The sequence below is a fragment of the Poecilia reticulata genome, linkage group LG8 (genome assembly GCF_000633615.1).
Source record: "Poecilia reticulata strain Guanapo linkage group LG8, Guppy_female_1.0+MT, whole genome shotgun sequence".
NCBI classification, from domain to species: Eukaryota; Metazoa; Chordata; class Actinopteri; order Cyprinodontiformes; family Poeciliidae; genus Poecilia; species Poecilia reticulata.
This window is the reverse complement of record NC_024338.1, coordinates 232,974-245,767: the sequence shown is the minus strand read 5'-3', so window position 1 is coordinate 245,767 and position 12,794 is coordinate 232,974. Positions and strand designations below refer to the sequence as shown.

General features: G+C 38.6%; 1 protein-coding gene across 1 annotated transcript in view; it reads left to right on the top strand.

Annotated features, from left to right (window-relative positions):
* Positions 1-8,074, top strand: part of LOC103468136 (sarcoplasmic reticulum histidine-rich calcium-binding protein-like) — a 46,083-nt gene extending 38,009 nt beyond the window's left edge. Inside the window, exons 5-6 of the mRNA XM_008414999.2 lie at positions 6,651-6,687; positions 7,025-8,074. Of these exons, the coding sequence (XP_008413221.1) occupies positions 6,651-6,687; positions 7,025-7,058 (71 nt within the window). The 3' untranslated portion in view covers positions 7,059-8,074. The remainder of the gene's footprint in view (positions 1-6,650; positions 6,688-7,024) is intronic.
* Positions 8,075-12,794: the final 4,720 nt, after the last annotated feature.

Sequence of the window (12,794 nt, the reverse complement as noted above, 5' to 3'; positions counted from 1 at the left end):
CCATAAACCAGCAGGAGTTCGGAGAAGCTCTCCTTAGACAATGGGAGCAAATAGCTTTAGAGAGGGTCAGAGACAGGTCCTGGTTGGATGAGCAAAGATWCGCCTTATTTGAATAAATTAAAGAAAGGGAGATAAAACTTTCCACACAGAGTAACAAATCAGATTTGCGCTTGCAATTCTCCAAAGACGTCTTTGCTGTCTTTCATTTCCATTTTTTGTCTTTTTCCTTTTCTCAGGTAAATTCATGTGTTGTTTGTGCTCTGAGGTTTATGATGTTATCTGATGTGCTTTTCTGGTGATAGTGTTCATCTGTCTTGAATAAATGCTGATTATTGTGACGCTGTCATCTCTGTGATCTCAGTCCTTGCGCACAGCATTTTCTGAATCCGGGCATAGAGAGGATATAACGAGTCAAAAGGTTTTTAAAGTTTTAGAATAACTTTTCCTCTCTTAATAAATCACATCAAAATATGTAAATTATTTGGCAGATAGCGCTTAAATCAATATTTAAAATGCTTTTCTTAACAACAGTGTTGGAAGGTGTCAGTAATTTTAGTGACGCTTTTAACAACAGTTTACAGTTATGGTTTTTTGTCAGGGTCCTTGAGACCGACGCTGAGTGTCTAAAGTATAGAAACTCTGACTCCAGCAAACTGTCTGAAAGAGAGAGCCAGCCCAGGTCCAGATTACCATAGCAACGGGTCCCAGAGAGAGGCAGTGAGTAGTCTCACAAACAGGCGCTGAGGCAGGTCTCACAATGCATTGTGGGAAGAATAAATATTTCATTTGACTGTTTATATTTTTTCTTACATAAAATTCTTTCTCTGAATTTTTGAGTGTGAATTGAAATACTTCATATGAAGCTTGAAAAAATTAGAGAAATAACAATTACCGACTGTCTATTTTTTTATTTATTTCGGACCGTGAGTGAGAAGAAGATGTGCGAAGCTTATAGTCGTCAGTCTGGGACTGAATTTCATTGAGCACTTGGTTCAGCTGTTGAATTGTTGCAGTGAATCAGATCAGCTATATAAATGTGATGGATCTGACAAGAGCTTCAGTCATTGGACCTTGGTGATGAACAGTGTAAAATCCATCAGTATGTGTAATACTGAATTGGAATACGCCAGTCTTACTGTGTGAGTCAGTGCACTGCCATAGGTAGGGTGATAGTATTAGCAATTTATCGCAGGTTATAGAACTGACTTGTGGAAGCCAGAGCATTAGCATTTTTGGACTACAATTTAGCTCAGCTTAGCATTGATGCTAATAATAAGCATCAGAACACCTTTCTTACTTATTAGCAACATTTTGTATAGTGAATGGAGTAAGTAATGACAGACAACATGCTAGTGATGCCAAACATGATACTGATAGCAATCGTGCTAAGATTAGCATTTTGGCTCATTTCACCTTATGCATTAATTTTAACAAAATTTATGGTGCAAGTACAGCTTCATCAACATGTTTCTGACTCTCCACAGGTTTCTGACTACAATTTAGCTCAGCTTAGCATTGATGCTATTGTTGAGCATCAGAATGCTTTTCTTACTTATTAGCAATATTTCATATACTGAATGGAGTAAGTAATTACAGACAACATGCTAATGATGCCAAACATGATACTGATAGCAATCATGCTATTATTAGCATTTTGGCTCATTTTAGCTTATGCAACATACTAAATGGTACAAGTACAGCTTAGTGAACATGCTTCTGACTCCCCACAGGTTATTGACTACATTGCAGCTTTCTTTAGCATTACTGCTAATTTTTAGCATCAGAACACTTTATTAAAAATCTGTCGGGCACACTTTGGCAGGCCCCGTAAAATTTCTGCAGGAATTTTCTAGTTTTGCTAATATTGTGGACTGGCTGCAATCAACAATCATATTATTACATATTTCACACGCCTGCCAAACTTTTTGCATCTCTGACAGTGCTGTTTACATTATATCCTATATGCACACATAATATAGGATACATTTATTGGTCGATTTATCGGCACCAATTTCTTTAATTTTGGGGAATGGGTGATCAGCCGATACTGAAATGTGAAATCAATCTTATTCACCGATCTTATCCTCAGCAAAGGTTTAAAAAATAGCCTCTGTCCTCTTCTGCTCTACAGTGAGAGGTTTGATTGACAGACTGGCCCAATGGGTCATGTCTGCACGTTTGCAGTTAATATTCATCCCACTGTTACCAACTCGGTGACTTTCTTGCTACATTTAGCGACATTTCAGACAAAAAAAATGGTATTGGCCAAAATCAATCAGGGATTGGCCAGAAAACTGCAATCAGTGCACCCCACATACACACATAATCATGACATACTTTGATTAAATTATTTTTTCTTAGGTGTAATTAAAATTTTGTTTATACCAGGTGAGTCTTTCTCACCTGAGAATGTGAACCAGTACGGGGCTGATTCTGAGCCTTCAAAAAAATTTTAATTGGAGAAGTCTCACATTACTTAGAAGTTGATGTAAAAATAATGTTTGTTTTAGATATATAAATGATCATGCTCAGTGGCAAACTAACTAGAGCTTAGAGTTGCTCATTGATATGTCAATGTAGTACCCATGCAACCTGATAGAAAAACATGGTAACACTTTATTTGAAGGGGAGTGAACAAGACTGACATGACACTGTCATAAACACCTGTCATGAACATGAATAAGTCTTAATGAATATTTATGACTGTTGTCATAAAGCGTCATTAGGTAAATTATGACACTTTTAATACAAAATTGACATTATTCAAAATGTAATTGTCATGACAACTTGACATAAGCAAGAAATTATAACTTGTCATGAATGTAATAAAAGGTGAATTTTAAAATGTTATCCTTATAAGACAGCATTAACAAGTCTTGAACATTTCCAGTTACCTCAAGTGGACCACACTTTACTTGAGGTAACTGGAAATGTTCATGACTCTGTCATTAAAGTGATAGAGTAATGACACTCAATGACATCTTCATTACTAGTTTACTGTGATACACTTTAACAGAGGAGGATAATGTCACAATTATAAGGGTCTCATGACAGCAAAAGGTATGTATAACAAGTGACTGTCTTATTCACCCCCCTTCAAATAAAGTGTTACCAAACAAATTTTGCTAGACAATGTCAAACATTGTGGGCTGCATAGTGGCACAGTTGGTAGAGCTGTTGCCTTGCTGCAAGAAGGTTCTTGGTTCGATTCCCGGCCCTGGTCTTTCTGCATGGAGTTTGCATGTTCTCCCTGTGCATGGTGGGTTTTCTCTGGGTACTCTGGTTTCCTCCCACAGTCCAAAAACATGACTGTCAGGTTAATTGGCCTCTCCAAATTGTCCCTAGGTGTGAGTGTGTGTGTGTGTGCATGGTTGTTTGTCCTGTGTGTCTCTGTGTTGCCCTGCGACAGACTGGTGACCTGTCCAGGGTGACCCGCCTCTCGCCCGGAACGTTAGCTGGAGAGGCAGCAGCACCTCCTGACCCCACTGAGGGACAAGGGTGTAAAGAAAATGGATGTCAAACATTGAGAAGTTTTAATTATTCTTATCAAACTTTATCAAACACGCCGTTTTTGAAACCAAAAAAGCCCTCAAAAGTCATGAGAATAAACTGTTTTAAAGTGAAAACTCAATTTCACACCAATGCAAACATTCTAGCATAAATGTTTGGCTGTTGAACTGGACTGATCAAGGTCGCTATCAAGCTAAGTTTCTATTAGAAGCTCAGCAAATCTTTTTGATAAACATTACATTACCAAGACACATGAAAACAAACTTTTATCTTGGCTTTTTTTCTGTTCTTTTTTCTTTTCTCTCTCCGTGAAGGATAAGTTCTTTTTTGCAACATTGTGATGTTGCAAAAAAGCCGGTGATTTGGCTTTTGGATGTGCACTGCAGAGCAGCTTGTATTACCGTGCAGTACGGTACCTACCGCTGCCACCAGGGGTCCCCAAGAGCAATTTATTTTTTTACTTTTCTTTTTGCCCATATAAAGAAATATTTCTACATACATCATCAAATATATATTATATGTATATTTATAATATATACATATAATATATGTATATATTATATACATATATTATATGTACGGAGAGATTCAAATCTCTCCGTTGTTAATTCCTTTTCTTCCGAGCGCCATTAAGCGCAGAGGAAAGAGAGAGCTAAAATACATGTGTTCTCCGGGAGGGATACAGTACTTATCTCATTACCATTTCTTAAACGTTTACAGCCATTGTCTTCCTCTCCAGTACAAACACGACGCCACGCTTGTACAACCGCTGCCGGGGTTGTTTTCATGCTTTTATCTTAAACACATTCCTTCCAGATTGTTCAGCCCCAGAAACTGGTAATTACCATATATTATCACCTTCATATATATTATAAAGTTGTGTAAAATAAAATCACAACTTTATAATGAATTTATGTGTTATTGTTAATATAATCACATTGAAATAATTACAAAAAAAATCTGTTCCACTTAGCACCTAGCGGCCCCAGGGCCCTAAAAGGCCACTTTGTGTGCTTATGCCTTGAGCCGCCCTTGCTTTGTTCACAGAGATGAATCATTCTAAACACTCCCTCAACACGCACTTCTGAAAGTGCGACTACAAGTTATTCCTGCGGTTCACATAGAGCTTAATGTGCCTGTGTCCAGTTTGAGTGAAAGGAGGCGTGTGCGATCCGTGCTGAGGTAAACTTCAGAGATAAAGTGAAAGGCAATGCGCAGAGGCGCCAGCTGTGTGATTGGTCTGCTCTCCTGGCTTTAAATGCATCAATTATCAACTTATCCTTTAGAAATAAAGCTGCTCCACCAGTGAAACACTCAGAGCAACAGAGACACTTGCAATCCGGTTTTAAATAAAAAAAATAAAGTTTTTATTTTTATTTTTTATTATTTTTCTAAAACCACAATCAAGCAATGTTTAGCCTGGTGGTGTATTATAAGCTTGGCAGGCCGCCATGTTTATAATACACTGACGGAAACCCTGTGATGTAAGTCCATCTGTATCAGTGGATTTATTTGATTTAAGAATCTTAATAGCTTCTTTAATTTCGTCATGTGTGATTAGAGAGTCACATAATACTTTGTTTTGGTCACTAATTGTTTCAGAGAATGTCTAGTCCGGTGGTTCTTAACCTTATTCCAACCCCCCCGACACACAAAATACGTTGCGGCATTCTGATTTAGTAATGTAATTATATTAGCTGTGTTACCACCCCCACACCACTAGAGGCAGTACCAACCCCGAAAAGATGCAACTAAGGAGCAGATTTAGACTACAGAATTGGGTAAAAACTGTGAGCTTTGCTGAAGTAATTAAAGACACAAGTTCAAATCCATGCTGAGAGTCCATGCTCCTCTGCAGCACTGATTAGCTAAGCAATGTAACGTGATCCTCTGATTAGCTAAGCAATGTAACGTGATCCTCTGATTGGCTAAGCAATGTAACGTGATCCTCTGATTGGCTAAGCAATGTAACGTGATCCTCTGATTAGCTAAGCAATGTAACGTGATCCTCTGCAGCAAGTGATGGCAAAGCGGGGCGTCATCACGACTTTACACAAGTGTGTCTTTACCTCTGCGGCAGAGGCTCCACCGAACCCCTGAGACCGACTCACCGAACTCCTGGGGTTCGATCGAACCCAGGTTAAAAACCACTGGTCTAGACTCATACAATGATTTGTAAAAAGTTTCACATATGTTTGCAATCATTTTTGGGTCATCAATAATTGTGTCATTTGAATTTGCTTAGTGATACCATTTTTTAGTTTCTTTGCTTTTCAAGTTTGAAGAAGTAGCTTGAATTTTGTTCCCCCTTTTTGAACCCTTTGGCCCGTGTACGTATAAGAGCCACTTTTTGCTTTTTTTAATATAAAGTTGGTCAAGTTAAAGTTGAAAGGTTCGTAACTTGGCTCTCTTTAAGTTATGGGCATGTGAGTGAATGTAAGTATGCATATATGCTTGTTTGCAATATTAAGATGTGAGAAAATGTAATAAAATATATGAAAATATAATAACTTAAATGATCTCAAGTGTGTGTTTTGGATGGATCATAACAAAACACACATTTACCCTGGTTTTGGAATGGATAAAGCAGGCTAAATTGAAACTTCTGGAAAAGCTCTTATCCAAGTCATGTTAAAAATCTATGGACTATGCTTAAAAGCCCATATTTTACATAAAAAGTTGAGGAGTGGTCAACTACCCAGCCAAGGTTATGGCAGAAGCTAGATGTTTTTTTGCAATTTGCTAATAACCATTTCATCAAATATTAGTTGGGTTGTTTGTTTATATTTGTGCCTATTTGGATTATAAGAAACCCACAAAAAAATTCAAGCAAGTGAACATAGCTCCTTTCTTTTAAATGAATTAAAATTGATAGAAATATTGATATTCTAATAATTTCACTAGGAAAATAAATCATGAAACGCCATAAATTTATATGACATGCAGGTTATGTAAATAGTAATACATCTTATTTATATAGCATGTTTCTAAGTTGTCAAAGACTCTTGAAACAACATAAGGTATGTATGAACATATCTGGCTTAAGTAAGACAACAGGTCAAAGACAAAGACAATGCTGTTCTGTATAACCAGAATTTTTTGCCTTTGCTGTTACTTTTCTTTGTCCCTTTTTACCCCAGGAGGACTAGTTGATGAAGTAACTGGATCAATTTACAAGTAGGTCTTATGATTGACAGTCACACCAGAAAGTACTCCCTTTCACCAATTCTGGGTTCTTATGTGAAACATGATCTGATGTTTAATAGGTTGAAGTATTATTCAAATAAAACTTCATGTGTTCAAAATGTAAATTTTAACTTTTTTTTTTGTTCATTTGTTATTTTAAATTGGAAATCCGTGGAAAAATTAGGTGTAGTCCAAAAAATAAAGTGGCACAAAAACCTAAGAATTTAAAAGGAATGTACTTTCTTTTTACCCTAACTGTAGACTCTGACTAGTTCTGTTGAAGTATTTCTAACCGGTAGCTAATAAACTCTTCTCTCTGTACCCACAGGACTGTAGCTGACGTCTTTGATGATGATAACTGAGGCCAACCATATGTTGCCACAATGTGGCCCAACTAATACATTTCACTTTCATTTTCTTTTTTTGAGTTCCCTATACATTTGATTAATATGACTGAACAAAAACTGAAAAATAAGCAATAATATATATGTTTACTGTTGTTACTTGTCCATCCGTACTTTTAAAATGTTACTTTTAATTTGTTCTGAATTATATCTAATAAAAATCTAAAAGATATGCTTAGTAATCAATGTATTGGATATAGAATGCTGAAAAGTGAGAGTGTTGTTCCTTGCATATCTAGCCGTAACCCAGGAATTCACATTTTGTCAAATTACACCCACAAATTTGAATCTATTTAATTGGAATTTTACATGATGGACCAACACTAAGAACCACACAATATTGAAAAGGAAGGAAGGGTATGGTTTTCAAAACTTTGTACAAATAATAATACATTTTCACTACAGTTTGAGACAGTATATTATACACTGTTCTATCAGAACAAATTATAATCTTATCCTGCATATTGTACTTTTAGCTAACAATTCTAATCTTTACCATGACATTTCTTATCTAAACCTTTCTTATCTAAACATCCTAAAATCTGAAGTAAAACTAAAACATTGTTTAGGTCCCCAAAAGGCATAGGAAAAAATAACCTCCTTTCCTTACCAATGTACACATGTATCCTTTTTGGGAAATGGAGCTGCTTCAATCATTTCTGCAACTTAAGCTTGACCCTTAAATTCACCATTACCTGATTGCAATTTGTACTTCACCTTATTAGATTATTAGATAAACCAGAAATTGTGCAGGCAAAGCAACAAACATGTTTAGACTGAACTGTATGTTTAGATTATATGTTTAAACTACATGTTTAAACATACAGTTTATATTAACTTATTATACAGGTTTTGTATTTGCCATGTCAATCTGTGAAACAATATAAACTTTGGTTTGTGAACATTGCCTGAAGGACCCAGAGTAACCCAAGGATAGAGAATTATTTTAAATAAATTCACTTTTTATTACTACACCTGAGGATCAGATCCTGTTTTTATTGCTACTTTCTATTATTATAATTTTAGTGTGTGTAAATGTTAGAGTTATCAATGTTTTGTGTGTGAGAGCTTTAAAAAATTCTAAATAAGCAGTGGATGGAAGCTTTTGGATGCCCAAATCCTGACAGAATATGGACTGGAAGCACTGAGATCAAAATGGGGAACACCCCAAAGGTGGTGGAGAATGACTGAGCTAAGATCCTGTGGGACTTCCAGATCCAGACAGACAAAATGGTAATGGCGAACCTCTCTACGAGAGGACCACATCCACCTCCCTGAGCAAGCCCCGGTAACTATCACAATGGCAGACATCCAAGAAAGAGTCTCAGGTAAAACAGGTCTGGACAGCACCAGGACCTGACATGATCCATGCCTACTGGCTGAAGAAACTCACTGCCCTCCATGAGCGACTGGCAACTCAAATGAACCACCTGCTACAAAATGGGACTCACCCTGAATGGTTAACTGAAGGGCGTACAATCCTGATCCAGAAGGATCCCTCAAAGGGTTCAGTCCCATCCAACTATCGGCCAATAACCTGTCTCTCTACAACATGGAAGCTCATGTCAGGCATCATAGCGACTAAGATAAGTGGGCACATGGATAAATACATGAGCAAGGCACAGAAGGGCATAGGCATAAATAGCACAGGAGCCAAACACCAACTCCTTGTAAGACCGTACAGTCGCCCGTGACTGCAAAACCCGACACACCAACCTGTGTACCGCTTGGATTGATTACAAGAAAGCCTATGACTCAATGCCACACACTTGGATCATTGAATGCTTAGAGATGTACAACATCAATAGGACTCTAAGAGCCTTCATTGCAAACTCGATGGGGTTGTGGAAAACCACCCTTGAAGCCAACTGCAAACCACTTGCACAAGTGTCCATCAAATGTGGCATATACCAAGGAGATGCTCTGTCCCCACTGCTGTTCTGCATAGGCCTGAACCCTCTCAGCCAAATCATCAACAAGACTGGCTACGAATACCAACTCAAGAATGGGGCCATGATCAGTCACCTCCTCTCCACGGATGACATCAAGCTGTACGCCAAGAGCGAGCGAGACATCGACTCACTGATCCACACCACCAGGATCTACAGCACTGACATTGGGATGTCATTCGGACGAGAGAAGTGTGGTCGGATGGTTACAAAGAGAGGGAAGGTCGCCCACACAGAAGGGGTCTCACTCCCAGAAGGAACAATAGCAGACATAGAGCACAGATACAAGTACCTGGAAATACCACAAGCAAATGGCAACCTTGATGAGGTCACAAGGAAAGGAGCCACAGCCAAATACCTCCAACGAATAAGGCAAGTCCTGAGAAGCCAGCTCAATGGCAAGAACAAGATCCGTGCAATAAACAGCTATGCCTTGCCAGTAATMAGATACCCTGCAGGARTAATTAGCTGGCCAAWGGAGGAGATAAAGACCACAGAWGTYAAGACTCRGAAGCTACTAACCATGCATGGAGGGTTCCACCCCAAATCCAGCACCCTGAGACTGTACAYGAGCCGTAAGGAAGGAGGCAGAGGACTAGTGAGTGTGAGAGCCACTGTCCAGGATGAAACATCCAAGATCCATAAATACATCAAGGACAAAGCCTCAACGGACGATGTGCTCAGCGAATTTCTCAGATAATGGGGAACAGAGGACAAGGTGCTGGAGGTACCATCATGGGAGGACAAGCCCCTACATGGGATGTACCACCGACAAATAACTGAAGTGGCTGATGTCAGGAAAACCTACCAATGGCTGGAGAAAGCTGGACTCAAGGACAGCACAGAGGCTCTCCTCCTGGCTGCCCAGGAACAGGCCCTAAACACCAGAGCAATAGAGGCTCAGATCTACCACACCAGACAAGACCCAAGGTGTAGGTTGTGCAAGGAGGCCCCTGAGACAGTCCAGCACATAATAGCAGGGTGCAAGATGCTGGCAGGGAAAGCGTACATGGAACGACATAACCAAGTGGCGGGCATAGTGTACAGGAACATCTGTGCAGAATATGGACTGGAAGCCCCGAGATCAAAGTGGGGAACACCCCCAAAAGTGGTGGAGAATGACCGAGCTAAGATCCTGTGGGACTTCCAGATCCAGACAGACAARATGGTAATGGMGAACCAACTGGACATTGCGGTGGTGGATAAAGAACAGAGGAAAGCCGTTGTGGTGGATGTAGCAATACCAAGTGATTACAACATCAGGAAAAAGGAGCATGAGAAATTGGAGAAGTACCAGGACCTCAGAGAGGAACTGGAAAAGACCTGGAAGGTGAAGACCACAGTGGTGCCTGTGGTCATTGGGGCCCTCGGGGCAGACACCCCCAAACTGGAGCAGTGACTAAAACAGATCCTAGGAACAACATCAGACATCTCAGTCCAGAAATGTKCAGTTCTAGGCACAGCCAAGATACTGGAGGAGAACCTCAAGCTCCCAGGCCTCTGGTAGAGGACCCGAGCATATATATATATATAATTCCCTTATTATTATTATTATTACAGATACAATATATTGTTATTTTTATCTGTGAGTCAGGAAGCCTGCTTGTGCTCTTGGTCTAATAATATGTATCTCTGAACAGATTCTCAGTGCCTTTACCTCTGTTAAGACACTGGGCCCATGGTAAGGAGGAGGGTGGTGGAACTGCACCCTCTAACTATCAGATTACATGCAAGAATATAAATATTTTTAACACACACTTGTTTGTGAATAAAATCGTAGGTCTGATGTTGAAGTTAGAAAAACTGTTTCTATTTATTTTCATAATTGTCCTTGTAAGAGGGGAAAAAACCTCCAGGACCCTAAACACAGAAATAGTTCGGCTGCTGAGAAAACTTCTGACTTAAATTTTTATCAGGCTGGACTAAATGCCTGGTTTGCTAAAAACTACAGTTTCAGATCAACACAGCCCTCTAGCACTGCCAACAGCAGAAACAGCAACATTATATTGATCAGGAAAAGCATGGACTGAATGTGTTTTTCATTGTCCCCACATAATGACAATGATACAGTATGATCCGATTAAATGTTAGACTCTTGGGGTGCCATGGTAGTGGCAGGGGCAAAGCACAACCCATGTATTATCTTAGTCCTTGTGGTCACAGGTTTGATTCCTGGCCTGGCAACATTTGCTGCATATGTTCCCCCTCCCTCATTGCCCTCTTTCCTGCCAAACTACTTTCAAATAAAGGCCACTAGACCCAACAAAACCTTTAAAAAAAATATTACTCTTGTTTAATATGGATTGTTGCTATATTGTTGTACAGTGTTTTAAGATTTTATTCAATGTGCCCCTTTTTAACTGTGAGCCCCTGCCCCTCCAAAGGTCTCTCCACAACCCTATTGAAAGTCTATAAATTACACCTGTTAATTTGAACACATTTTGAACACGACATTTGACATTTGAATATTACATCAGACCAATAAAAATCTATTTGTAAAAACAGAGTTGTGTGCTTAATGAAAAGTATGTTTAACATCTGTTGAAGGTTGCCTTTTTTTTCAAAAGGTACTTTTAATCTGACAAGACTCACTGGAACATATATTCTAAATTATTGAATATGTAAATTTGTAATGATCATAATGCGAGCTTGGGTAACTTGGAGTGAGCAGTCATTTACCGTGACCAACTTGGGATTTGAAGACAGATGTACACAAAAAATAGAAGCACTGATCTAAGAGTACTTTCTCAGAAAAGTGACTGAGCCAGTCTAACCATATGTTGGAAAGCTTTAAGTCTAGTTTTTAAAGTAGACAGGATGTCTGCCTCACAAACTAAAACTGGGAGGTGGTTTCACAGGAGAGGAGCCTGATAACCAATAGATCTGTCATTCTACCTTTAGAACCTTTAGAAACCGCTAGTAAACATGTGGTATGAAATTGAATTGTTCTGTTAGGAATATAGAACAATCTGATGTATGATGGAACATGGTTTTATGTGTTAAGGAGAATTTTAAATTCTTTTTTAAATTTAATATCAACATCATCAAAGAAGAGAAGCTAAAAAGAAGAAATATGATCTCTGTTTTTGATCAGCTAAAGGCTAATATCTGCATTTTGTGGACTTTCTTATGGCAACGAATTTCAGTAGTATATTCTTGAAGAAACAAATGCATAGACTAGTTTTTTAGTGTTACTCCTTTAAAGGATATTTCTAGTTTTGCCACAGGTGTAAAAATTAAGTCCCAAAACCTTATTAATGTAGGATTTAAATAACTTCACGTTCATTTTATTAGAAACCCAAGACATTTCTAATGCTTTGCAATTTAGAGAACAGAAATACAGGTTTAAATTTTATGAAAGAATTGTTGCTGTTGACTGGCATAATCTATAAATCTTTCTGAAATATAGTTGCTGCAGACCTCTGTCATAACTGGAAGGGCAATTCCCATTGAAGCGCAACAATACAGCTTTTGAAAAAATATAACAAATGAAGGATCTTACGTATTAGTAGCTAAAATAAATGCAGATGATTCAAGAACAGCTGCACATTGAAGTACATCTGCAAAATCCAGGCAGTCATGAGACATGGTAAGAAGCATGTGGTGTGATGAGGATATGTATAGTACTGCACTATCTTTCTCTCTTCCTCTTGATGAAGGCAGATGCTTTTTTTCCTCTGCTCCCTCCCTGCCCATGCATGCCCTGCTTGCTCTGTTTTTTGTCCTGTCTTTTTTCCATGGAGCT